At 57.9% G+C, this 27,513-nt stretch overlaps 1 protein-coding gene across 1 annotated transcript; it reads right to left on the bottom strand.

Moving 5' to 3' along the window:
* On the bottom strand, positions 1 to 27,034 carry APC2 (APC regulator of WNT signaling pathway 2). The gene is made up of 15 exons (XM_049876172.1): positions 26,742 to 27,034; positions 23,887 to 24,045; positions 23,003 to 23,093; positions 22,735 to 22,915; positions 21,917 to 22,025; positions 21,699 to 21,812; positions 19,859 to 19,936; positions 19,582 to 19,680; positions 18,698 to 19,094; positions 18,078 to 18,173; positions 16,982 to 17,121; positions 16,505 to 16,582; positions 16,069 to 16,185; positions 15,305 to 15,519; positions 1 to 7,955 (listed from the first exon to the last, which is right to left on the bottom strand). Exons 1-15 carry the CDS (start codon positions 27,006 to 27,008, stop codon positions 2,993 to 2,995), a joined length of 7,104 nt encoding a protein of 2,367 aa, XP_049732129.1. The 5' UTR covers positions 27,009 to 27,034; the 3' UTR covers positions 1 to 2,992.
* Between the last annotated feature and the right edge of the window lie 479 nt (positions 27,035 to 27,513).

Genomic DNA, 27,513 nt, shown 5'->3' with positions numbered 1-27,513 from the left:
TGGAATTCACCCAACCCCGCCCTCTGCCGGTCGTGTGAACAAACAGGTCTGAGAAGTCAGGACTGGCGGTCGATTCAACAGCGTGTTTATTAAAGGTGCATAGGAGTCTGTGTCCACGCTGCCTGGTCCTTGAGCCAGACACGGGGCTGAACACGTAGGGGCAGAGGGCTGCGGTGCTATTTACATGTTTAATACTGCGTGGGCACCCGGTGCGGTGGTGGCAGGTTGGGGAAGCAAACCAGAGACAAACCAGGAGTAGGTGGGAGTGCTGGGGCTGCCACGCCAGGGCGGTGGGTGGGGTGAGGTATGTGTCCATTCAGATGGGCTGTGTGGGGGCACGTTGCCGTAAATTCAGCACCCAACTGGTGTGGGTCACAGGGAGGCGTCTAGCTGGTGGTGGATTATGGGGGCCCTGTCTGTCGGCCTTCGAGACGAGGTAACTGGCTTGGGGTGCTAGGGACACCAGGCCCCACCTCCTGGCCCAGAAACCTCAGGTTCTAAGCTCCCCTGGCTGGTACCCCTTCAGCCAGGACCTGCAGGGGATATTTGGTGCCCCATGGTGGTACCAAGGTTTGATGGGAGACCATCGTTTTGTTTCTAGGACTTTGGTTCCTCAGTCCCCACCTTGGGGTTGATTGTCCGCAGACCACGACCCCCCATCTCCCGCAGAAGTTCCCCTACCCCGTGTGGGCTGGACTGAGGTATGGCTGTGCCCACTGCTGGGACACAGAGAAGGCAAGGGTGACCACCGGGCATGGCATGGGACAGCGCGCGGCTGGCGGGAGGGATGCACCCCCGGCACAGGCCCCGAGGACAGGGAGTGTGTGGAAGTGGCCAGCAGCCGTGAGCAGCACCGTTGGGCCTTGGGCTCCAGGTGCCTGTCCCTGCTCTGCTCGCCCAAGAGGTAGTGCTGGGAGTGCCCCCACGGCCCACGTGGGGAGACCGAGGCACCGTGCGGCAGAGCGTCATGGGTCTCACAGTGAGTGGCCCGCTCTCCTCCCCGTGGTCCCCTCCTGATCCTCCAACTGAGTGCAAGGGCCTCAGGCCCTTCCCTGCCTCCGGGGGTGGGGGGACAACAACCAGCAGTCCATGAACTCCAACACCACAAAGACCCCCTGCAGGGGACACTGAGGCCCAGGGGTGTCTGAGACCCATCCTGTCCTCAGGAGACAGATATCATTCTTTGTTAGGCCCTGCCCAACCTCAGGAACCCTGGACATCACCCTGGGGACCCGACCCTGCTTGGCTGTGCCCTTCATTCACACACACCCTGACTCAATCTCCGCAAACCCCCTGGAAGCTAAGGCGGCCATGGCCACGCAGGGAAGGAGTGTTTCGTACAGCCAAGAGCCGCTGGCTGGCTTGGTGTCCAGACTTCATCCCCCTTGGTGGCCATTCCTAGTCGTGGCCATCCAGCCTGCAGTCCCCTGTGGCTTAGCCCTGAGGATGACACCTGTCATGGAGCCCACAGCATCCAGGGTAGGATCTGGGATCATGCCGCTGTCAGGGTGGAGAACATTCTGCTGGTGACCCCTCAGCTCTGGATCTGTGCCTCCTCCCACCCAAGTGTCACAGCCAGGCCCTGTGTCTCAATGGAAGAGGCCATCCCGGATCCACTCTCTTCCCACTGGGTCCCTGGCCTTGGCCCTGCTTGTGCTGGGGTCGGAGGGCTGACAGGGTGCTGTGGTCCAGGAGCAGGGTCCTCCTGAGCAACCTCCCCTGAAGCAGCGCCTAATAAGCTAACTCTCAAAACCATGGTCCTTCCTTCCAGAAAAAGGGCGAGAATGCGCTCTCTGCAAGGTGGCTGTGACAGCAGACCCAGTTTTTGCAAAGAGCAGTCCCTTCTGGAACTTTCTAGAATCCTGCAGAAAAGAGGTCGCCAGATCCTTCTGCAGGAAGAGGCTCCTGTGAGGCCCCAGAGCTGTGTCCTCGGGCAGAGACCCTGCACACACCCACTGTGCCCAAGAGCCCTGCGTTCAGTCTGGTTGCCCCGGTCATGGATGGGACTCAGCACCACACTGTGCTTTCCTGAGAAGAGGCCGCCACTAGGGGTTCCACAGCCTCCAGGACTTCACAAATCCATAAATGAAGACCGAGCGGAGAAGAAAAACAAGGGGATCAGAGGCACCCCTGCTCCCTAAATGGGAGCCCATCCTGCCGAGCAGAGGGTCCCAGAGGGGCCCTACAGGGCTGTCCCAGCCCACTGCCCATCGCAGAGGACGATCCCCATCCTGTTGGCCTTGGGGTCACCCCAGCTGGCTCGGCGTGTCAACCTGGTCTTTATCATTCTCCACACCCAAGCCCTCTGGGGTCTCCACACCTGCCTCTCTCTCCCTTTCCAGGGGTGCACAGGGCCAGGGTGTGTGGGAGCCCCTCCTCTCTTGTCCCCCAAGCCCACCAGCACCTTCCAGGGCGCTCCAGCCCCCTGACTTCCCTGTCTGGGGGTTGTCCTTCTGTGGGGCTCTGCTGCACCCCGCATCCCGCGCCAGAGCTGAGAACACAAGCAAACAAACCCACAAAGCCCTCATTAACAAATTACCCGGCGGCGTAATTACACACGCAGTAATTACAGGCTCTGGGTGCACGACACCCAGCTGGCAGGCTCCCCAGCACTGTCCCGTCGCCGATGCGGTCCTCTCCCCTGCGGTGGGCAGTCCCGGGGATCCAACAGCCCTTCAGAAGGGCCCCCACGTCCTGAGAGCGGAAGGGACTAGCTCAAGGTCCCAGTGGTCCCCTGCCGCCCCATCTCCCAGCCTGAGCTGGGCGGTGGTCTCCTCCGTCTGTGCCCCCGGGCCGACCGGAGATCGCGGGCCCCGTTCCTCCTGCAGCCCCCGCGGCAGAAGCGAGCATATAGGCGGAAGCTGTGAGAACCAGAGTGAGGGAAGCGGGGCTCCAAGGGCGGGGCCGCCGGGGAGCATCTGCAGAGCGGGCCCACAGCCGCGGGACCAGGCCGCAGGGCCGGGAGAGAATGCTCCAGAAGGCCAGCCTAGGGCTATTCCAGGAGGCCAGCCGGGGCAGTGGCGGGGGCCTTCTCCACCGCCGAGTCGGGCGTGGTCGCAGCAGCCATGGGGCTGGGTACGTAATTGAAGGGGGGCACCCGGGCGGAGCGGCTGGGCGAGCCGTGGCGGCTGGCGGGGAAGCCTCCCGCGGGGACACCTAGGCCCTCGTGGGCAAAGGGGACGGCTGGGGGCGCCTTGGACGGACTGGGTCTGTCCACGTCGCTGCCAAGGGGTCCTGGGCCGCTGGCCGGGCTCTGGGGGGGCTCTCGGCTCTCCAGGCTTGGGGAGGTGCTGGAGTTGGTCTTGGTGGTCGCGAAGTCCTCGGTCTGAACCACGGCGTCACTGGTCTTGCGCGGCGGTGGGGGACTCCCCGGGATCCCCTCAGGCGCGGCAGCGCCCCCCAGTGGCAGGGCAGAGGCCGGCAGCGTGCTGCGCAGAATGTGTGGCACGTCCTCGTCGCGGATGCGCCGCCACGTGCTGCCCGGCGCGGCCACCCTGGGCAGGGCCCGGGCCTCGCTGTCGCTGCCGCGGCGGACGGTGTCGGCCGGGGTCGAGGGGCCGGGCGCAACGGGCCCGCGGGCCACGCTGATGTGCGGCAGCGACGCGTAGCGCCGGACTGCCTCGGGCCGTGGGGCCGGAGTGCGCACCGGCAGGCGGCTCGGGCTCTCGGAGCTGGTGCGCCGGGGTGGCCGCGCGGTGGGGCCGGGCCCAGGGCGGCTGGCAGGGGTGCGCGCCGGGGCCGGGGCCTTCCGGGGGGCCACGCGGAGTTCGTCGCAGCGCGAGGAGCAGAGGAAGACGGCGGGCAGCGCAGGGCGGCCGCGGCGGGGCGAGCTGGCCTGCGGGGTTCCCGGGGCCTCGGTCGGGGCCAGCTCCGCGCGGCGGCGGCGCGCCAGGCCAGGTGACTCCTTGATGAAGGTCAGCTGCCGCCGGAAGCCCGAGCGCTCCGAGGACTCGCTGCCGCTGGAGCGGGCCGAGGCCACGCGCACCAAGCCCAGGCGACCCCCGTGCGTGCCCGCGCCACCCTCGGTGCCCGCCCGCCCACGGGGACCCAGCTCCCGCACGGTCCTGGCGAGTGGCGGGGGCGCGCGGCGCGCCGGCTTCTGCATGAACGGGATGCGCACGGGCGATTTCTGTGTCTTGTGAGCCTTGGCCAGCAGCGCGCGCGTCGGCGTCTTAGGCCCCGGCAAGGAGGCCCCGGGCCCGGGCAGGGGCCCCGGCGGGGCGCTCTGGGGGCCCTTCCTGGGCGGCGGCGGGGCGGCGGAGGAGCTCTGCGATGAGCCGGTTGAGGGGGTCTTGGCCAGGCGCGCGGGCGGCGTGGCGCTCCTCTGCAGGGGGCTGCGCAGCGCCAGCTCCGAGATCTTGCCGGGCCGGTGCAGGCTGCGGGAACGCTGTTGCCCGGAGCCAGGCGTCAGGGTCCGGGCGGCTGGCTGCGCGGGGCTTGGGGGCTCTGTCTTCCGCGGGGCGACACGGGGTCCGGACGCGCCTCTAAGCTGTCCCCGGGGTGTTGGGGTTGGCATGTAGATGACCGTCCGTCCCCTCAGCACGGCTGGTACGCCGGACACCGCCTTCTGAGCGCTGCGCGGCTGCTCGGGGCCACTGCGATCAAACACGGCCCGTCTCTCCTGCCGTCCTGCGCTGACCGCCTGGCCCTCCGCCCGAGGTCGCCGCCGCTTCCTGTCTGTGTTGGGCGCTGATGTGTAGGACGGAACCGAGTCGGACTTGGCCTCCTGGGTGGCCGCCGCGGCTGCCGCCTGGTGCAACCAGGTGACGATGGAGTTGGCACCCTCCTGGATGGCCCGCCACTCGACGCTGTCCAGGTCCGAAGCACCGCGGTCCGAGCCCGCAGCCTCCTCCCCACGCTCCCGGGCCGCCTCAGCGCATGGCTGGGCTGGTCGGGGCTTCTGCCGCTGGGACCCAGACGCTGGGGTCCGGCGTCTGGGCATGGCCGAGCTGATGCAGCTCCGCAGCATCTCCTCCTCGGCCCGCGGGCTGGGTGACCCGCCACCATGCCCACTGGCCACATCTGAGTTCTTGCCGACTGCTGAGCCCTGGCCGTGGGGCTGGCCAGCTGTCTGCTCCGGCTCTGGCTCGCTCAGGGAGCTGACGGAGGAGCTCAGCGAGTAGCAGGGTGGGGTCTCATCCACAATGAGGCTGGGGTGTGCCCGGGGGGGTGGCAGGGCAGGTGGCGCAGCTTTAGGTGGAGCTTTGGGCACGGCCTTGGGTACAGCCTTCCTGCCTACCTGGCGCTCTGTCTTCAGGGCCCGGGGGATGGCAGAGGCCCGCCGCGGAGGTTTGGCTGCTGTGGCTGGCTTCTCATCATCAGAGTCATTGTAGAAGCAGTACACAGCCTCCTCGGTGGGCGTGGTGAGGCACAGTGACTGCAGCCCACCATCTCCACGTGCCCGGCCTGGGCAAGGCCCATCTTGGTCTGAGCGGGCACTGGGGGGACGGCCAAGGGGCAGCTCCAGGCCTGCCCGGCTCCTGCTCTTTCCACGGGCTTGCTCCATATTCTGGCTGACGCCCCCTGCCCTGTACTGCTGCCCAGAAGTCTGCCTGGAGGAGGTGGAACGGCCAGCCGGTGTCTGCCTGTCCTGCCGCCCTCCGGGCCGATCCCGGGGGGGCCCCTGAAGCGTCTCGTCGCTGAGTGAGGCTGTGCTGGAGAAGTTGACAGGTGTGCCCTCGGGCGAGTCACTGCCGGAGTCGTCCTCTCGGGCCGGGGCAGGCACCAGCATGTACACGGGCACCGGCAGCGCCCTGTGGCGGCCAGACACCAGTGCCGAGGCCACCTTTCGCACCCGGGCAGGCACAGCAGTGCCGAGGCAGGCCCGCAGCAGATCCAGCTCTGTGTCAGCGGTGGTGGTGGCAGTGGAGGGCGTGCAGGCACGGGGGGCTGTGGGCGCTGGGCCCTCCAGCCGTGCTCCCGTCTCGTCCGGCCGGCGGTGCCCCGCAAAGCCCCCGCGCTCAGGCCGGGCAGGTGGCAGCAGGCGCAGCTCCACGTCCTGCTGCACGTAGTGCTCATATGGGGGCAGCGCGCTCAGGCTGGAGGCGCACGAGAAGTCCTCGCCTGGCTTCTCCACCGTGAAGCGCACGCTGCCGGCATCCAGCTCCGACGGCAGGCGGCAGCGCTCGCGGCAGTCGGCGATGTCCAGGAAGCGCTTCACATAGCTCTCCCACTGCAGGCAGAACTGGCTGGTGCCCCCACTGCGCTCACCCGGGCCAGGCCCCGCGGCTGGGGGCGTCTTGCTGCGGCTGGGGGGCATGGTCTGCCCGGGGCTGTCGGGCAGCTCGCTGGGGCTGACTGTGCCGCTGCCCAACCCGCTGCAGGGCTCGCTGGGCACCGAGCTGGCGATGGAGGGGCTCCCGAAGCTGCCCAGCGAGCTGACTGAACTGCACCGGCTCAGCACCAGTGGCGTCTCCTGCACGTAGTTCTCTGAGGAGCTTGACGGTGTGGCGTCCTCCGTGCCCAGGCCTCGGCCACGGCCCCGCCGGGGCGCTGGGATGGCCACAGGCAGCGAGGCCTCTGGCACCCGCCACGTGATGCCTGCTGCCGCCTCACCAGGGCCGGCCTCCTCGAGTGCTTCCAGGGATGAGTCGCTGTCTTCCAGGTCACCACCCTCACTGGGGCCTGGGCGCCCGGCCGAGGACAGCGAGGACAGGGAACTGCAGCGGGACAGGCAGAGCGGCGCCCCATCCCCTGCAGTGAGTGTGGGTGGCGTCTCAGACGCAGGGCCCTCGGCTGGCAGCCAGGCCTGTGTGCGTGCAGCTGGCACGGCCCCCGCCTTGGCCATGCCCTCAAGCAGCGGCACGTGTTGGTAGGTGGGTGACAGCTTAATGGTGCGCACGCGGGCGTCAGCAGACTCTCGGGCTGGGGGCTCTACCCGGCTGACCAGAGGGTCCAGGTCCAGCCGGCCAGGCCGTGCAGGCCCACATGGGGGGTCCTCGCGGTGCTCGGCCAGCGCGGCCAGTGGGCAGGGCCGCATGTGCTCACGAGGGCAGTAGCCATCGCTGGTGCTGCCGCTGTTGAGACTGTCATTGGACAGGCTGGCATGCGCCGCCTTGAGCCGCAGCAGCGGGTGGGCCCGGCTGCCCGCCTCCCGCCGAGCCCCCTCGGGCCCCCGGCCAGGCGAGCAGGATTGGGCGCGGCCCTCGCGAGGTGGCAACGGGGCCTCCTGCCCAGGGTCCCCTGCCGAGCTGAGGCTGAAGCTGTCGTCGGATGAGGTGTGCAGAGCCGAAATGTCTTCCACCAGCCGGTCAATGCGAGCCACAGCCAGCGCCAGTCTGGCCTTGGCCGCTACGGCCACCTCCCCGCTGCCCACCTCCTTGTCAGGCTCTGGGCCGCGCCGGGGGGGCGAGGTACGGGCCAGGGCCTGGCCCTGCAGAAAGGGGCTGCCCAGGAAGAGGGACAGCACGGCCGGGCTGGGGGCCTCAGTGGTGGCGCTGGCCCCGGCAGCCAGGGAGGGGGCGTCGTCGTCGTCGAAGCAGCCCGAATCCGAGGCATAGTCCTGCGCCAGCCCGTCCAGGTGCCGCAGGGGTGCCAGTGGCTTCTTGGCGGCAGGCGCGGGCTCAGGCAGCCCCTCCTTGTCCAAGTGGTCCAGCGCCTGTGCCAGGTGCCGGGCTTCCAGCTCAGCCTCCAGCGCCCTCTGTTTGCGCACATACAGGCTGGGCACACAGGCGCCTGGCGACACCGCCGTGGCTGCCGCCTGGTACTTGGTGGGCCGATGGGCCAGCAAGTTGCGCAGGGCGGCAGCGCTGCCCATGGCAATCATCTTGTGCTTGGAGTGAACCAGGTTGCGAAGCATGCCCACAGCGCCCAGGTCCCAGAGCAGCTCCTGGTCGCGGGGGCTGCGGGCTGACAAGTTCCAGAGTGTGCCGCAGGCATTGCTGACGATGGTCAGACTGTGTGATGTCAGGTGCTGGAGCAGCGTCTGCAGGCAGTTGTGGTCGCGAAGCACCTGCCTGGGGGCGGGGGTCGAGGGGAAGGACGGGTCACCCACAGCCCCTGCCATCCCCGTCTCACACCTGCCAACCCCATCCCAAGAGGGCGGTCAGATTGAGCAAGTAAAAGGTGGGATGACAGGTTAAGCTGGAATTCCAGATACACAGGTATCATGGTTTAGAATAAGTATATCCCAAACACTGAACAGGATTGACTTATACTAAAGGAATTTATTTTTTAGCAAAGAATAAATATTATTTATCTATTCATATTATTTAATAAACACTACCTTGTTTTGGGAAACCCCGGTGATGTGGTGGTTAAGTGCTACAGCTGCTAACCAAGAGGATGGCAGTTCAAATCCACCAGGTGCTCCTTGGAAACTCTATGGGGCAGTTCTATTCTGTCCTATAGGGTCGCGATGAGTCGGAATCCACTCAACAGCAGTGGGCTTAGTTTTTTTTTTTGGACCTTGTTTTGAAAATTAAGTATTACTATTTCGGAGTCCTGGTGGCACAGTAGTTAAGAGTTCAGGCTGCTAACTAAACGGTCGGCAGTTCGAATCCACCAATCACTCCTCGGAAACCCCATGGGGCATTTCTACTCTACAGTGGGTTTGATTTTTTGCTTTAGTTGTTAATATTTTATGAACAAATTTTTAATATAAGCAACAAAACAGTAAAAATAATTAAATTTTATAAGTAATACATATCTGTTATTAATATAATTTAATAAATACTATTTTAATAAATATTGATTGTAATAGTTAAGATTTTAATGTAAGTATGCCAGAATAAAAAAAAAAACCATTGCCATTGAGTCAATTCCGACATATAGCGACCCCACAGGACAGGGTAGAACTGCCCCATAGGGTTTCAAAGGAGAGGCCTGTGGACTTGAACTGCTGACCTCTTGGTTAGCAGCTGAGCTCTTAACCACTATGCCACCAGGGCTCCAAAATAAGTGTATGAGCACTAAAATAAGTAAATTTTATTTATTTTTATACTTATCAATAGTGTAATTTAAGAGAATAAATATTTGAGTTATTTTAATAATTGTATCAAGTATTAAAAATGGATAAATTTAATAAATACAAAATATTTATTATGCTTAATGCTCAGTAAATACAATTTATTATAATGTTTGTTAGGTGCCATCAAGTCAGTACCAACTCATGGCGACCCTACGTACAACAGAAGGAAACACCGTCCAGAGCTGTTCCATCCTCACACTCATTGCTATGTTTGTGTCCATTATTGCAGTCATTTTGTCAGCCCATCTTGTTGAGCGTTGTCTTCTTTTTCACTGACCTTCCACTTTACCAAGCAGGATGTCTTCTCCAGGGACTGGTCCCTCCTGATAACGTGTCCGAAGTATGAGAGATGAAGTCTTGCCGTCCTCCCTTTCAAGGAGCACTCTGGCTGTACTTCTTCCAAGGCATACTTGTTTGCTCTTCTTCACCAACACCATAATTCAAAGGCGCCAATTTCCCTTCGGTCTTCCTTATTCGTTATACAGAATTTGCTTGGATATGCAAAAGCAAGTTTCAGTCACCTACGTATAACGAGTCTTCCTCCAATCCTGATGCCCCGTTCTTCTTCATATAGTCCAGCTTCTCCGACTATTTGCTCAGCATACAGATGGAATAGGTATGGTGAAAGGATACAACCTTGACGCACACCTTTCCTGACTTTAAACCGATCAGTATCCCCTTGTTCTGTCCGAACAACTGCCTCTTCATCTATGTAAAGGTTCCCCATGAGCACAATGAAGTGTCCTGGAATTCCCATTCTGCGCAGTGTAATCCATAGTTTGTTATGATCCACACAGTTGAATGCTTTTGCATAATCAATAAACACAGGTAAACATCTTTCTGGTATTCTCTGCTTTCAGCCAGGACCCATCTGACATCAGCAATGATATCCCTGGTTCCACGTCCTCTTCTGAAACCGGCCTGAATTTCTGGCAGTTCCCTGTCGATATACTGCTGCAGCCGTTTTTGAATGATCTTCAGCAAAATTTTGCTTGCATGTGATATCAATGATATTGTTCTATAATACGCACATTCCGTTGGATCACCTTTCCTTGGCATGAGCACAAATATGGATCTCTTCCAGTCGATTGGCCAGGTAGCTGTCTTCCAAATTTCTTGGCACAGACGAGTGAGCACCTCCAGCGCTGCATCCATTTGCTGAAACACCTCAATTGGTATTCCGTCAGTTCCTGGAGCCGTGTTTTTCTCTAGTGCCTTCATATGCTACCTCCTGAAATGGTTGAACGTTGACCGATTCTTTTTGGTAAAGTGACTCTGTATTCCTTCCATCTTCTTTTGATGCTTCCTGCGTCGTTCAGTATTTTGCCCATGTTGTTGTTTTTGTTAGGTGTCATGGAGTCGGTTCCGACTCATAGCGAACCTGTGCACGACAGAACGAAACACTGCCCAGTCCTGAACCATCCTTACAATCGTTGCTATGCTTGAACTCATTGATGCAGCCACTGACAGTCCACCTCGTTGAGGGTCTTCCTCTTTTCCAAGCACGATGTCCTTCTCCAGGGACTGATCCCTCCTGACAACACGTCCAAAGTATGTAAGAGCAGTCTCACCATCCTTGCTTCTAAGGAGCATTCTGGTTGTACTTCTTCCAAGATAGATTTGTTCGCTCTTTTGGCAGTCCATGCTGTATTCAATATTCTTCGCCAGCACCACAATTCAAAGGCATGATTCTTCGGTCTTCCTTATTCATTGTCCAGCTTTCACATGCATATGATGCGATTGAAAATACCATGGCTTGGATCAGGCGCACCTTAGTCTTCAGGGTGACACCTTTGCTCTTGAACACTTTAAAGAGGTCCTTTGCAGCAGATTTACCCAATGCAATGCATCTTTTGATTTCTTGACTGCTACTTCCATGGCTGTTGATTGTGGATCCAAGTAAAATGAAATCCTTGACAACTTCAATCTTTTCTCCGTTTATCATGATGTTGTTCATTGGTCCAGTTTTGAGGAGTTTTGTTTTCTTTATGTTGAGGTGTAATCCATACTGAAGGCTGTGGTCTTTGATCTTTATTAGTAAGTGCTTCAAGTCCTCTTCACTTTCAGCAAGCAAGGCTGTGTCAACTGCATAATGCAGGTTTTTAATGAATCTTCCTCCAATCCTGATGCCCTGTTCTTCATATAGTCCAGCTTCTCAGATTATTTGCTCAGCATACAGATTGAATAGGTATGGTGAAAGGATGCAACCCAGATGCACACCTTTCCTGACTTTAAACCAATCAGTAGCCCCTTGCCCCATCTGAATAACTGCCTCTTGACCTGTGTACAGATTCCTCATGAGCACAAATAAATGTTCTGGAATTCCCATTCTTCACAATGTTACCCATAATTTGTTATGATCCACACAGTCGAATGCCTTTGCATAGTCAATAAAACACAGGTAAACATCCTTCAGGTATTCTCTGCTTTCAGCCAGGATCCATCTGACATCAGCAATGATATCCCTGGTTCCACGTCCCCTTCTGAATTTGGCCTGAATTTCTGGCAGTTCCCTGTCGATATACTGCTGCAGCCATTTTTGAATGATCTTCAGCAAAATTTTGCTTGCATGTGATATTATAAACCAGGGATAAAATTTTTTTTTTCTTCAGTTCTTTCAGCTTGAGAAATTTATTATAATGAATACATTCAATATATCTGAAACAGGTTAAGCACTTAAGTACTAAAGTAAGTAAATTTATTTTATAAACAAAAGAAAGCCCATTGCCATTGAGTCAGTTCTGACTTATAGTGACCCTATAGGACAGAGGAGAACTGCTGAAAAGGGTTCTCAAAGAGCGGCTGGTGGATTCGAACTGCCGACCTTTAGCAGTTCTTAGCAGCTGAGCACTTAACTGCTGCACTACCAGGGCTCCAATTTATTTTATAGGTAGTATTATTATTTTAAATATGTATTTAATAAATAATATGCTTATTTGTTTTTAAGAATACAACTTTAGTATAAGTATATAAATACTAAAAATAAGTAGTTAAAAAAATTTGTATACAATACACATTATTTATTATTGGTATTATTTAATAAGCAACTATTTAAATATATTAGAACAAATATTTATGCTAATAAACAAATTAAATGTGGATATATAAAGTGAGCAAATATTATTTAATAATAAATATGATTTACTATTAATATTATTTAATAACCTACACATTTTAGGTAATAAATAATATTTTAATATTACCCTTCTACATCTAAAAAAATAGATATAGGGTCGCTATGAGTCCAAATTGACTCGACGGCAGTGGGTAGGATCTAAAAAAAGCAAAGGTGTCACTTTAAGGAGTCAGGTGCCCCGACCCAAGCCATTGTGCTTTCTATTGCCTCATATGCATGCAAAAGCTGGACGATGAATAAGGAAGACAGAAGGATTGATGCCTTTGAACTATGGTGTTGAGGAAGAATACAGAGTACATCATGGACAACCAGAGGAATGAACAAACAAATGTCTTGGAAGAAGTACGAATGCTCCTTGGAAGGGAGGTTGGTGAGACTTTGTCTCATGTACTTTGGACATGTTGTCAGGAGGGACCAGTCCCTGGAGAAGGGCATCAAACTGTGTAAAGCAGAGGGTGGGCGAAACAGAGGCGGACCCCCAGTGAGGTGGACTGACACAGTGGCTGCAACAATGGGCTCAAACACAGCAACGACTGTGAGGATGGTGCAGGACCAGGCAGTGTTTCGCTCTGTTGTCCACGGGGTCACTGTGAGTCGGAACCGACTGGACAGCACCTGACAACAACAATTAAAAATTAATAGATAATATTTATTATTTGTTTAAAAAAATTCCCTAACAACATATCTAAATACAAAAACAGGTAAATTTTGTTTATTTTAATAAATAATAAATGTTATTTGCTGTTTAATTTACCTAATAAATACTGTTTTAATAAATTTATCACAAAATTTAAGTCTAAGCACATAATTACAAAAATTAAGTTTTTTTGCATATAGTTAATACTGTTAATAATGTTATTTAACAAGTAAATATTTTAGTAAATAAAAAATTAGTACAATACACATGTACTAAAAACAAGTAATTTAATTTTTTTTTAAATAATACACATTATTATTAAGGTTAGTTCAGTTTATGTAGTTTATTTTAATCAATGACTTTTTATATTAAACAGAGTTTAGTTTAAGTATGTAAGTACTAAAATGAGTAAATTTTATTTATTATGCTAAATAATATTTATTCATTTATTATCAATAATTTTATTATTATTAAATGTATTGTTAATATTCAATAAATATTTTATTTATTTTAATAAAACTGTACTATAAGCATATCAGTTCTAAAAATAAGTAAATTTTATTTGTTTTAAATTATTTTAGTCATTATTTTTATTTATTATTAATATTATTTAATAAGTACTATTTTTTTACTATTTTTTGTATTTTAATTAGCAAATATTTTCTTTTGAGAAACAAATTTTAGTATAAGTATATAAGTAACAAACTAATATAATTTAGTTTAATAAATAATGAGGATTACCTACTATTACTAACTCATTAATGTTTTACTTTAATAAATTTTAACATAAATACATAAGTACTAAAATATCTAAATTTTCTTTATTTATAAGTAAGTGATTATTATTAGTATTATTTAATAAATATGTTATCTGTATTAATAAACATTTTAACATAAATGTTAAAATAGGTAAATTTTATTAATTTCTATAAATAATATTTTACTTATTACTTAATACTATTTATTTTAATACATTTTAATCATCTTAAATTTATAGCACAAAAATATAAGTACTAAAATAAGGAAATTTTATTTACTTTTATATGTAAAATAGTGTGGGTAAAAATTTTATAAAGTATTTAATAAACAATTTTTATTTTAATAAATTAATTTTATTTTGACAAAAAATCTTAGCATATAGAAGTACTAAAATAAGTACATTTTATTTCAATAATCAATAAACATTTATTATCATTTAATAAATAATAGTCTTATTTTAATTAAAAATTTAATTTTGATAAATTTTAGCGTAAGTACTAAAATAAGGAAATTTTACTTAACAAATAATAAATCTTATCTATTAATTATTATTGCTGTCGTTCTTAGGTAGGCATTGTCAAGTCGGTTCCGACTCACAGTGACCCCGTGGACAACAGAGCGAAACACTGCCTGGTCCTGCACCATCCTCACAGTCGTTGCTGTGTTTGAGCCCATTCTTGCAGCCACTGTGTCAGTCCATCTCGTCGAGGGCGTCCCTCTACTTTACCCAGCATGATGTCCTTCTCCAGGGACTGGTCCCTCCTGATAACATGTCCAAAGTATGTGAGAGAGTCTTGCATTCCTGGCTTCCGAGGAGCCTTCTGGTCGTACTTCTTCTGAGACATTTGTTTGTTCTTCTGGCAGTCCACGGGATATTCACTATTCTTCACTAACACCATAATTCAGAGGTATCAGTTCTTCTTCGGTCTTCCTTATTCATTGTCCAGCTTTCAAATGCTTGCTTTTTAACCCTTTAAAGAAGTCTTTTGCAGATTTGCCCAGTGCAATGCGCTGTTTGATTTCCTGACTGCACGTCCATGGATGTTGGTTGTGGATTCAAGTAAAATGAAATCCTTGACAACTTCAAAATTTTCTCCCTTTATCATGATGTTTCTTATTGGTCCAGCTGTAACAAACTGACTGATGAGTGATGGCTTATTATTAACAACCCATTAAAAGAAAAAAAACCTGAGGCTGTCCAGCCGATTCCGACTCATAGCTATCCTATAGGACAGAGCAGAACTGCCGCATAGGGTTTCCAACGAGCGGCTCATGGATTCAAACTGCCCATCTTTTGGTTAGAAGTCAAGTGCTTAACCACTGTGCAACCAGGGCTCCAGTCTATCTGTACTGAAAATAAACTTTATTTCATTAAACCATAAAAAACCAAACCCAGTGCCATCAAGTCGATTCCTACTCATAGCGACCCTGTGGGACAGAGTAGAACTGCCCCATAGTTTCCAAGGAGCGCCTGGTGGATTCGAACTGCCAACCCTTTGGTTAGCAGCCATAGCACTTACCCACTACACCACCAGGGTTTATTTCCTTAATAAACATTTATTATTATTTAATAAATAAGTAATTTATTTTAATAAATTTTTAGGATGAGTCTATCCCATGTAACATTTAGTATATATATAGAACAGAGATTTATACCTGGGGACAACCAGAAACAGTCATTCTCTGGATCCCGCGTGCGCTGCCTTTCCCCACCGTTCCCATCGGCTGGACCCACAAATCTCAGCATCCCCCCGGCCCCCGCCGGCTGCCCCTCCCTGCGCTCTCCCCTCCGCCGGCGCCTGACCTGTAGTCCTCGCGGGTGGCGATGAGGCTGGACACGTTGCGCAGGATGCCGCCGCCACTCTCAATGATGGCCAGCGAGTTGCTCTGGCACCTGTAGGTCAGCGTGCTCACCAGGAAGCCCAGCGCACCGTCCACCTGGCAGATGGCCGCCTTGTTCTCTGTGCTGTGCGCCGACAGGTTCCACAGGGCGCTGAGCACGCTCTTCAGGGTGGACTCCTGGGGGCGGGGAGGGGCAGTGACCCGCAAGCAGAGGCACCCAGACACGTGTTCCAATCAAAAGCAAAAGTCGTTAACAATGAAACCAGCCACCATGGCATCTTTGTGTTGCCCCAAGCCAGTCTTAGGCTTTGTTTCGCCCCCAGCCCATCCCCGACCGGTCCCTTGAGTCTCGCTGCCCTGTGGCAGGTGTTAAAGGGCTGCGGTGGCTCCCTCGCCCCCAGGCGTGGGGTCCCTGCACCCTGGCCCCCTCTGCCATGTCCCTCCCCACTGTGCACCCTGCCCTCTCCACAGTGCCTCTGCCCCCTCAGGACTGCCCCCCTCCCCTGCAGTGTCTCTGCCCCCTCCGCACTGCCCCCCGCCCCCTCTGTCCCCTCCACAATGCCCCCCGTGCCCCCACCCCCTCAGCGCTCCCCACCCAGTGTCTCTGTCCCCCCCAGTGTCTCTGCCCCCTCATCCCTGCCCCCCTCCACAGCATCTCTGTCCCCCCCGCCACTGCCCCATCACTACTTTCCCCTTCCCCTCCGCAGTGCCCCCTCCTGTGCCCACCTTGGTGGCCCGAAGGACACACTGCATCAGGGCGGTCATGCTGCCAACCTCTCTCAGCACCTTCTTACTGTTGATGTCCGCACGCCAGGACAGGTTCCTCAGGATGCTGGACACCACCTGAGGCCGAGCACAGGTGAGCTGGTGGGCCAGGAGCCAGGTGGGCAGAGACCAAGGGGCCGGGGGCCTGGGCAGGGTGGGCAGGTGGGACCGAGGGGCCTAGGAAGGGCAGGCAGGTGGGACCGAGGGGCCTGGCTGGCTCCCATGTGAGCCGCTTCCCCTCCGCCATCAACCCCTGGAAGCAATGGGACTACAGAGACTGGGGTTCACTCACAGCTGGAGGAGGGTGGAGGCCCTCACCACCCCCGCTGTGCCCAGGAATACCTCTGTCCTGGCCCCTCCATAGCCCCCAGGGCGCCCCTGTGGGTCCCGCCGGTACCTGGTGGAGCTCCTCGCTGTCCGAGCCCAGCTGAGCCACAATGGCCTCCATGCAGCCCCTGCGTGCGCACAGGGTGGCCTGTGGGGGGCACATGAGGGTCACAGCGGCCACGAGACCCTCACCTTCCAGCTCTTCCCATGTGAGCTAACCACCTACTGCATGCTGGAGTGCAAACTACCCAGCCTCCACCTCACTGCCATGGGGGAGAGAGAGCAGGTACCCCACTGCTCAGATGAGGAAACTGAGGCTTGGAGAGGTGCGGGTCCAGCCTCTGGATCCAGAGGACCCCACTCTGATGTCACATGGGTTCTCCACAGAAGAGGGCCCCAGAGGATGAGCCCCCACCCGGCATCCTCTGGGCCTCAGTCTACGCATCTATAAATGGGGGACAGCCATCCTTGCCACTCAGGGCTGTTCTGAGGCTGGGGTGAGGGCTCAGGAGGCTTGGACAGTCCCAGGGCCCTGCCTGCCAGTCACCTTGTTGGCGACATCCCCGAAGGTGAGGTTGGTGAGAGTCATGCCGGCGTAGCGCCGCAGGGCGAGGTTAAGGGGGTCACGGGTCATCTTGTGCATCTCAAAGTCCACCTGCAAAAGCTCGGCCACAGCCTGCAGCCCGCCTGTGGGGATGCGGGAGGGGGCATAGTACAGCCAGGGATGTGTCCAGGCAGAGGGGGACCCCACCTTCTTTTCCCCAGCCTTGGGCCCAGCCAGTCCTGCTTAGGTACCCTTTCCTGCCCTCCACCTTCCCCGCATCTGTTCTCCAGGAAACATGTAAAGCCCAACTCTGAGGACACCTCCTCCAGGCAGCCTGCCCTGGGCTCTCCCTGCTGCCACCCTTGGTCCAGGGAGAAACCTTGTCAGGTCTCCCCACCACCCACAGGGTCAACAGACCCCTGCACAGTCCGTCTGATACCTTTCAGCTGCCACGCCACCTCAATCCAGCCCTTATACTCTAGTCACACTTTCTCTGCACGGAACCTTTGCAAGTACTGTTTTCTCTGCCCAGAACACCCATTCCATCTCTGTTGGACAAGGCTCCTGGCTTCTGCTTCAGAGCCCAGCTTGGCAGTCCCTTCCTCAGGGACACTCCCCTGACACCTCAAATGAAGACTGCCTCCCACCTTTAAAGACAACACATTTCTGTTGTGTAAAACCACCCACTTTGTGGTATTTTGTTACAGCAGACACAGGTCCCAAGCCCAAAACTTCTCAAGGTCCCCCCAACACACATGTGTAAACTGCACAAAACCAAACCAAAGGCACCCAGGAGCTCTGCCTCTGTGCGTGAGCTTGGACATTTCACCTTTGCTGTCTTGATTTCCCAACCACTTCCCCGTTCCCTGAGCCCCGGACAATTACGGCTGTAAGGCTGCCCTCAGGGACAGATGGCCAGCAGGACAGTCCACTCGTAACACATGCTGTGTGACCTCAGGGAGTCTATATCCCTCTCTGGGCCTTGCTGCCAGGCCCCACGTGGACACAGATGACCCAGCCCATGTCCCCACAGAGAGGTGCTGATGGCTGAGCAGGGCCCCAGGAGGGCTCCCTGGAGGAGATGAGGGGGTACACTTACCCAGCTCGTTCATGGCCCGTCGGTACTCCTCATCAAAGGACAGCTTCATGATGGCACAGGTGGCCTGACAGATCTGTGGCTCAATGGGGACAGGGGCTGTGGACCAGGGACAGGTCAGGGAAACATCCCTGAATCCCTGCCCCTCTGGCCTTCCCCCCCTCACCGGCCAGGATCATCGCAGGGCTTTGCAACCTGCACGATGTGGTGGCTTGGAGAGCCCGGGCCTCCGTCACCCTTCTGTAAATGGGGTAACTTTGGTGCCAGCCTCACCCACCCTGCATTAGAGGGGAAACAGCACATGTATGATACCCAGAAGCCCTGGCCAGCTCTGAGCTGTCCTTTGTCATGGGTTAATTTTGCAATCCGCTGCAAAAAATATGAATTCTCAAAGCTTGCACCCCCTTTTCATGGGCTGCCCGCTACCCACCCACCCCTGCGTGCAAGGGCTGTTTCACTAGCATGCACTCAGCCCCAGGTACAGCCAGGGCAGCCATCGCTGGTGCCACGTTGTCAGGCAAGGGCCCAAATGACCTCGGCGTGCATGGCCCAGAGAAGGCCGCGTGACGATGCGCCGATCGCGCGCCTGTTGCGCCTAGGCAGCCCTCGAGGCCTGCACTCACCGCCACCTGCGCCGCCTGCGTCCGAGCCGCCATCGCGCGCGCGCAGCCAGTCCCAGCAGGTCTCGCAGTAAGCCCGGACCTGCTCCAGCACGTGCAGCACACGCATCTCCTTGCGCGCCAGGCCCTGGTCCGGCTGCGAGAAGACGATGTTGTGCAGCGCCGCGTTGGCGCGCATGCGCGCGTCCTTGGCACCGGGCGCCCCGAGGGTCCCCGCGCCGCCCCCGCTCCCCGGCCCGGCCTCAGCGCCATGCAGGATCTGCAGCAGCAGCGGCAGGCAGCCCGAGCGGCGCATGGCCACGCAGCTCTCGGGCGAGCCCGACATGGCAAGCAGCGTCCGCGCCGTGTCCTCCTGGTCACGTGTCGCCAGCATGGACAGCAGCCAGAACACCACTTCCACCTGCGACGTTGGGAGAGAAGCAGGGTCACGGGAGTCTCCACCACCTGCTTTCCCTGGTCAGGATGGACCTGGGGCGTCAGGGGCCCCCTAAAACAAGAGTAGTCCTGTGACCTCAGTGCACCCTTACCAGCCTCACCACCGTACCCCCCTCCCCCTGGTGGGAGGCCCACACACCTGGGGGGCTGAATGGGTGGGGGCGACAGAGACATACATACTCTGCGGAGATGACCCCAGCCCAGGAGGGTCAAATGCTACCTCAGGGGTAGCCCCCCCACATCTAGGAGTATAGACAGGACCGTCTAGAGTGCCCCCCAAACATACAGGACAAGTATCTTGCCCACCAGCCTCACTATAAGCCCCACACCAGGGTGACCCATCGAAACCTGGGGGTCTGGACAGAGACATCTGGGCTCCACACCCAGCGGGGGGCCGGCCTGCCTCGCCGTACACCCCAGCCGGCTGCCCCCCACCTAGACCCCGCCCTCACCTTGCTGTTGCCCGGCTGAGGGGCACCATCGTCGGGGTGCGTGGGGACCTCCGTCTCAGGGTCCTCGTCCACGGGCACCGACTTCACCGCCAGCAGGGCCTGTGGGGAGAGTACCAGGCTTGGGGGTTCACCCTGGGTGTATCCCACAAAGCCGCCAGACTGCCGATGCTGGCCCGTCGTCTGAGTTACGATGGGAGAAGGGGGAAGCTGCAGGCCGACTGCCGGCCCTGGGCAGGTCCCGGCACCGCCCCACCTGGCCGTGGCACCGCAAGCGTACCTGGGGCTCGGTCTGCTGCACCCGGTCCTGGGCCTCCAGCAGCTCCTTGTCAATCTGCTCCAGGCGAGAGACGCGGATCTGCGTGGGAGAGACGCGCGCTGGGCCACTCTGCCCAGGCTCTGACCCCGCCGTCCCCACTGCGGCCCGCCCACTGCCTGGAGCCCACCCGGACCTTCCAGGACTCCACCCACGTTCCCTGATCTGGCTTTACCCAGCGTCTATACCCAGCCCCCAGACTGACTCCACTCACTCTCAGATGCAGTCACGGCCACTGACCAAATCAACGCCAACAGCCCGTTCAGATCCTGCTTCAAAAACCCATTGCTGTTGAGTCCATTAGAACTCATAGCAACCCTATAAGACAGAGAACTGCCCCATAGGGTTTCCAAGGATGGAATCTTTACAGAAGCAGACTGCCACATCTCACTGCCGCTGAGCAACTGGTGAGTTCTAACCACTGACCTTTTGGTTACCAGCCTAGCACTTAACCACTGCACCACCAGGCCTCCTTGGAGCCGCTTCAACCACCGCTTAGATCCCTTCCCGTTTACGGCTCCACCCACAGCAGTCTCAGCCCTCTGATTCGCCCACCAGCACATGGCTCCGCCCCCTAACCCAGACTCCACCCACAGCAGTCTCAGCCCTCTGATTCGCCCACCAGCACATGGCTCCGCCCCCTAACCCAGACTCCACCCACAGCAGTCTCAGCCCTCTGGCCCACCAGCACATAGCTCCGCCCCCTAACCCAGACTCCACCCACAGCAGTCTCAGCCCTCTGATTCGCCCACAGCACATGGCTCCGCCCCCTAACCCAGACTCCACCCACAGCAGTCTCAGCCCTCTGGCCCACCAGCACGTGGCTCCGCCCCCAATCCAGACTCCACCCACAGCAGTCTCAGCCCTCTGGACCACCAGCACATGGCTCCGCCCCCTAATCCAGACTCCACCCACAGCAGTCTCAGCCCTCTGGACCACCAGCACGTGGCCCCGCCCTCTAATCCAGACCCCACCCACAGCAGTCTCAGCCCTCTGGACCACCAGCACGTGGCCCCGCCCTCTAATCCAGACTCCACCCACAGCAGTCTCAGCCCTCTGGCCCACCAGCACGTGGCTCCGCCCCCTAATCCAGACTCCACCCACAGCAGTCTCAGCCCTCTGGCCCACCAGCACATGGCTCCGCCCCCTAATCCAGACCACCCACAGCAGTCTCAGCCCTCTGGACCACCAGCACGTGGCCCCGCCCTCTAATCCAGACTCCACCCACAGCAGTCTCAGCCCTCTGGCCCACCAGCACGTGGCTCCGCCCCCAATCCAGACTCCACCCACAGCAGTCTCAGCCCTCTGGACCACCAGCACGTGGCTCCGCCCCCTAATCCAGACTCCACCCACAGCAGTCTCAGCCCTCTGGACCACCAGCACATGGCTCCGCCCCCTAATCCAGACTCCACCCACAGCAGTCTCAGCCCTCTGGACCACCAGCACATGGCTCCGCCCCCTAATCCAGACTCCACCCACAGCAGTCTCTGCACTCTGATTGGCCCATGGTATATGTTTCCACCCACTCCCCGACCTGGTTCCACCTAGCCCCACATCTGGCCCCACTCATCAACTGCATCAATTCGGATAGCTTGTTCAGACCCTCTCCAACCACTCTCTAGATCCCGCCTCTTCCTTCTAGGACTCCACCCATAGTGATCTCTGCTCTCTGATTCGCCCAAGGCATGTGACCCCGCCCACAGCGGTCTCTGCCCTCTGACTCGCTATAGATATATGGTCCCGCCCACTCAGCCAAGCCCCGCCCACCTCGCCAGCGCCCCGCCCCTGCCTCCCCGCGGTTCACCTGCGCGCGCTGCACCATCTCGTCCGAGGTGCCGAAACGCTCCTCCATCAGCGAGCGGATGTGCTGTGCCTCGAACTCCAGCTGCTGCCGGATCAAGTCCATCTGCATTGAGAACTGCTGGGAGGGCGGGCAGGCCTCGGTGAGGGGGCGCCCGGGCGGGGGTCCAGCGCTCCCCCGCCCCCGGGCCCCCCAGGTCCCCCGGCACCCCAGCCACTCACGGTCTCCACGTGCGGCAGCTCGTCCAGGCGCTTGGCCAGGCCCTGCAGCTGGGAGAAATACCACAGTTTCTCCTTCTCCTCTTTCTCGATCTCATTCAGCAGAAAGCACCTGGGGGGGGCAAGCACCTGTGTCACAGGTGTGTTGTCCGTTTTGAGGTTGGCCTGCCAAGTTTCCCGGGCAGCATGGCAATGCCTCCCCTGGTGGGGCTCCCAACACTCCGGGGGAGGGTGGCTGGCGTGTCCTGAGTGGGCCCCAGAAAATGAATTAAAGGGGCGAAAAGTAGCCCTTCATGAAGCCTTCCCCGCAGAGGAACTCTGGGTGGGGCTGTTCTGTTGAGCACTTGCAAACTGTCTCCCTCTCCCCAAGACAGGCAGGCTTCAGGCTCCAAGCGCTCCAGGCGCCACAGACTCCCCTCTTAACCACCCGGTAGGGAGACGCTGCTACTCCCATTTTTCAGAGCAGGAAGTCGGAGGCTGGAAGGGGATAGGGGACTTGCCTGAGGTCACACTGCACAAGGACTTGATGCCAGGCCCCTCAGGTACTGCCTTGTCTGAGCCCACCTAACCCAGCCGGGCTTAACCCAGCCACCCAGACCTGCCCCCCTCTGCTGGCCCCAAGCCCAGCTTCCTTGGGCCTCGTCCCTCTCTCCACAAAGGTTGCCTTGAGCTCCTCTGGCTCCAGGCCTGCCTCTGAGCCCTGGGGCCAGCACAGCCCTGTCCCAAGCAACGCCTGTGTCTCCCGGGAGCCATCCCCTCTGCCAGGAATCCCTGTCCTCTTCTTTGTCTCCCACTGAGGCCATGAGGCTGCACTGTCTCACCGTTCCCGGTCTAGCTCCTCCAGCAGGCGGATGGTGGCCCGGCTAGGCTCCCCGACGCCATCCTTGGAGGGCCCAGAGCCATGGAGGGGACTTCCCTCTGGGCTCCGTGTCAGGAGCTCAGGGCCCAGGGCCGGCGGCTGGAACTTGAGGTTGTACAGGCTGGAGATGTCCATTTGCAGGGCTGGGTGGGGAGGAGGGCAGGGCGGTGGTCAGTGGTGGCCCAGCCCCTCGTCTTCCCAGCCCCCGCGGGGCACAGGGGCGACCTCACCTTTCAGCTGCTCCAGCACCTCCGTCTGCCCCGAGGATACCAGCACGCGGGCCTCCTGTTCCAGCTTGCCCTGCAGATGCTGCAGCACCTCCTGGGGGCAGAGGGGGCTTCAGCGCCCGGCGCTACCTGCCCACCTCCAGGGCCCAGCCCCTAGCATCTGCCCCTGTGGTCCAGCTGTGTCCCCACCCAGCCCTGTTGTCCCCGTGGCCCAGCCGTGTCCCCATCCAGCCCTATTGTCTGTGTCTGTGGCCCAGCTGTGTCCCCATCCAGCCCTATTGTCTGTGTCTGTGGCCCAGCTGTGTCCCCATCCAGCCCTGTTGTCCCTGTGGCCCAGCCATGTCCCCATCCAGCCCTGTTGTCTGTGCCCATGGCCCAGCTGTGTCCCCAACCACCCCTGTTGTCTGTCCCCGTGGCCCAGCCGTGTCCCCATCCACCCCGTTGTCTGTCCCTGTGGCCCAGCCGTGTCCCCATCCACCCCTGTTGTCAGTCCCCGTGGCCCAGCCGTGTCCCCATCCACCCCTGTTGTCTGTCTCCGTGGCCCAGCTGTGTCCCCATCCAGCCCTGTTGTCTGTCCCCGTGGCCAAGTCCTCACCCACCTCTGTTGTCCCCATGCCCCAGCTGTCTCCCTGTCCAGCCCTGTTGTGTCTATGGCCCAGCCATGTCCCCACCCACCCCTGTTGTCCCCATGGCCCAGCTGTCTCTCCATCCAGCCCTGTGGTCAGTCCCTGTGGCCCAGCCATGTCCCCATCCAGCCCTGTTGTCTGTCCCCTGGCCCAGCTGTGTCCCCATCCAGTCCCTCTTGTCTGTCCCCGTGGCCCAGCTGTGTCTCCATCAGCCCCTCTTGTCTATTCCTGTGGCCCCATCCAGCCCCCTCACCGCCCCACCTTCATGCCCGATGTCTCCGTCTCCAGCTTGGACAGGTGGCTCGAGTTGTCCCGCAGCTCCTGCCTCAGGTGGCTGTTCTCGGCCTTCAAGGCCTCCACCTGCCGCACCAGCTGCTCGTACGATGCCACCGAGCTCGCCATCTTCAGCTCCTGCAGTGCCTGGGGCCAAGTGTCAGAGGTCACTGAGAGCCTGGGGAGGGGATGGCCGGCACCGCGAGACAGCCCTGGCCCTAAGCCCCAGCCTTTCTGCCAATCCCGTGATGGGTCTGGCAGGAGCAACTGGCATGGCTGCCTTGGGGAATCCAGGCACAGACGGCATGGCAGATGGAGTGACAGACAGACAGAGACAAGGGGACAGGGAGGCAGGGGCAGAGCCCCAGACAGACCCAAACAGCCCACGGCCGATGGATCGGCCCCTCAGAGCCAGTCTCCCAGACACACGTGCCGACAGCCAGACGGACAACAGAATGACAGCTGAGGCCCTCCCCTGGAGAAGCATGCCCACCCACGAGCTGACAGGTGGAAAGGCAGAGTGGACAGACAATAACAACACCGTGAAAGCTGATACCGCCACCTGAGAGAGCCAGGGAGAGGTTGGTGGTGATGGCCGGATGGCTGGACAGGTGGACCCAAGCCCACCATGGCCACCTCGGAGGCCGGGATCCGGGATGCCCTGCAGTCCCCTACCCTCCCCCCCCATCAGAGGCTGGGCCCACAGGAGCTACCTGAGCACTGACAACCCTCTGGCAGCCCTGGGCTAGCCCCCACCAGCCCCCACTGACCCCTGCCCCATGGCCTCCTCACTGCCATCTGCGCCCACTTCTTTGTGTCTTTGGCTGTCCTTGCTCACTCCAGCCCTGCCTCCTCCCTCTGTCCAGCTGGCTGTGCCTCCTCCCTGGACATGGCCCTCCTGCTGGAGCAGGCCCACCCCCAGCCCCTGCCTCTTTGTTCCCTTCCCATCCACACGCACCCCCTCCCTCCGCCTTTGTCTGAGATGCACCAATGGTAGCCAGCCCCTCCACCACCTCCTCCCGCAGCCCCCTCCCCAAATCAGCCCCGCCCACAGGGCCCACCTCCTCTCCCTCCCTTCTCCACCAGTGAACTCATTCATTCTTCTCTCCCTCCCCCCACCTCAAGAAGCCCCCCCACCCACCCTGGGGCTGTCAAAGGCACAGCTGAGCCTGGAGTAGGGGTTGGGACCTGGCCGGGAGTGGAGGTGGGGTTGGGCCCCCCAATCTACTCGAAGACCTACTGTGTGCCTGGCTGTGTCCTCTGGCTTCTTCCCAGTCCCAGTCCCAGTCCCAGTCCCGAGTCTGAGGGGTCACCATCAAACCGTTCCCAGAGGGAAAAACTGAGGCCCATGAGAGCTGGAACTCAGACCCTACTTCGGCCCCAGTCCCAAGGGGCTCAGACATCCAGGCAGCTCTGGAGGCGCAGTGAGGCCCTCCCCCTCTCTGGGCCTCAGTCTGCCCAGCTGAGGAGTGGGTGATCTCAGCCTGCCTGGCCAATCTCCCAGAGTGATGTGAGGGTCAGAGGGACAGTCAGGGAGCAAGCCACTAAGAGCGGAACCAACTGGAAGGTGGGGACGGGTGTCAAGTGTCAGCCTTCACCTCCCACCCCAACACTGATCGTGTGCAAGGCTCGGTGGGGCTCTCAGATGGGGTCAGGCCCAGGGCTGGAGGCCACATGTGGTGAGGTCCTGGGGTCCGGCTGGAGCCATGTCCTGGTTGAGGCCACCATGGCATGTACAGATGGCGTACAAACCTCTGTGCCTGTCCCTCCCACTCCCCAAACCCAGACCCCATCTGGGCCCCGCAGGATGGTCATGGGCCCCCCCCCCGAGGCTGCCCTCACCTGGCTCTCCTCCAGTGGCTCAGGCTGAGCCTGGGTGCCCTGTCCCTCCTGACATCTGGTGGTCACTCTATGTCCTCCTCAGACCGACCTTGGCAGCAGAGTCACCCACCGGTCTTGCTCTCAGCCCAGCCTGGTGCCCATGACTCCATGCTCTCACCAGCTCCACCACATTCTGCCCCACCAAACCATCCACCCCCCACCCCCAGCACCCTCTGCAAGACACTCTGGCCCAGCCTGTCATGATCCCTTTCTCCCAAATAGCCAGAGGGAGCTTTCTAAGTCACAAGTCAGGTCCTATCCCTCTCTTGCTGAAACGTCTCCCATGGCTTCCCCGTGCCATCAGGATCAAGACGCAGCCCTCCACAAAGCCACCACTTCACCTGCCCCTGGCTGCTCTCCTCCCCCAGGCCTGTGCACACAGTCCTCCTTCCTCTTCGCCTGGCTTTTGCCATCCATCCCTCACAGGAAGGTGTTGAGTCCCTTCCTTCAGGACCCCTCCTGTCTGCCCTTCTCCCCCAGCCCAGGCTGGGTCAGGCACCTCCTGGGCCCTCCCCGAGAGAGAATGGAAGAGAATGGACCAGTCGCTGGGCATCTCTGCAACTGAGCCGTGAGTGGCTGCAGGGGGGCGGGCTGTCACAGGTGCAGAAGTCAGCAGGCCCCAAACCCCGGCTTTACAGAGAGGGAAACTGAGCCCCACGGCGGCGCAGCTACACTCGCAGGCACGCAGCAGGGCTACCTTCTAACGCTCCCCCCCCCCGGCCTTCCATCATCTCTGGGAGACCCCGTGCGGAAGCCATGAGTGGGTGTGTGCGTGTCACCAGCCTCGGCGACAGATGCCCACCTCTCTGGGACTCACATCTTCCTCTGACCCCAGCCTGCAGCTGTGCAAAATCCTAGGTCTGCTGACAAGTGACGCAAAGCGATGCGATAAGACCCCCGGGCAGCAGGCGGGGTCGCGTCCCCTCCCTCCACCCGTGAAGACGCCGCTCGTTGTGTCTCACCCGGGTAGGCTGGCGCAGGCGCCGCGGCCGGGTTCTCCGCCCTCCGCGTAGCTCCGCAGGGTCCACCCGAGCCTGAGGCCGCCCTGGGAGGGGGCTCCGGGATCTCGGCTGCGCGGATGGGGGCTCCGGGGCGGACAAAGCCGCGTCCGGGCCTGGCCAAGCAGCGCAGCCGCCTCCCGCTGCTGGGCGAAACCACCGCGCGCGGGGGAGGATGCGGGATGCAGGCGCGGGGGCCAATGGCGGCACGGGAAGACGGGCTGGTGCCATGGCAACAGCCAATGGCAGCCCGGGGCGGGGACCAGTGGCAGCCGCCGAGCGCCGAGCCTCCGCGCTTATTCAGGGGCTGCGTCTGTGGGGGTGAAGCCCCCAGGGAAGGGGGAGCCCAGGGAACCGGAACCCCGGGTCCCCTGAGCCATTCTGTGGTGAAATGGCCTCTTAGAGACCCCTGGGGCGGTATTCGCAGGATCGGAGAGTCAAACACTAGTCTGGGATGTTACATCAGAATGGGAGGGGAGGGCTCCTGCGGCAGGGGCAGGGGGCCAGGCGAGCCCCTCCCCACGGATCCAGCCTTGTGTGCACAGGGTCAAGGCGGGACAGGGCTTGAGGACCCCGGAGGGACCTTCCCGGGGGTCCTGGCCAGCATGGGGGATGGGCGGGCACGCAGGGGAAGCCTGAGACCCTGTGTTCTCCCCATTTCCCCCCATCTCCTTGGCGTCAGCATCTCCTAGGATTCCCTGCGTCTCTGCCTCTGTCTCCATCTCAGTCTCTGTCT

Source organism: Elephas maximus, chromosome 3 (assembly GCF_024166365.1).
Source record: "Elephas maximus indicus isolate mEleMax1 chromosome 3, mEleMax1 primary haplotype, whole genome shotgun sequence".
Lineage (NCBI taxonomy): Eukaryota > Metazoa > Chordata > Mammalia > Proboscidea > Elephantidae > Elephas > Elephas maximus.
The sequence above is the reverse complement of the archived record's forward strand: the minus strand, read 5'-3'. Positions and strand labels throughout refer to the sequence as shown.

What these genes read in the sequence shown, in the direction of transcription:
- APC2 (XM_049876172.1), bottom strand. Translation starts at nt 27,008, where the DNA reads ATGGCACCAGCCCGTCTTCCCGTGCCGCCATTGGCCCCCGCGCCTGCA. An exon ending in CGGAGACATCGGGCATGAAG is followed by an intron (nt 23,094 to 23,886) that starts GTGGGGCGGTGA and finishes CTCTGCCCCCAG; the next exon opens with GAGGTGCTGCAGCATCTGCA. An exon ending in ACGGGCCATGAACGAGCTGG is followed by an intron (nt 17,122 to 18,077) that starts GTAAGTGTACCC and finishes GCATCCCCACAG; the next exon opens with GCGGGCTGCAGGCTGTGGCC.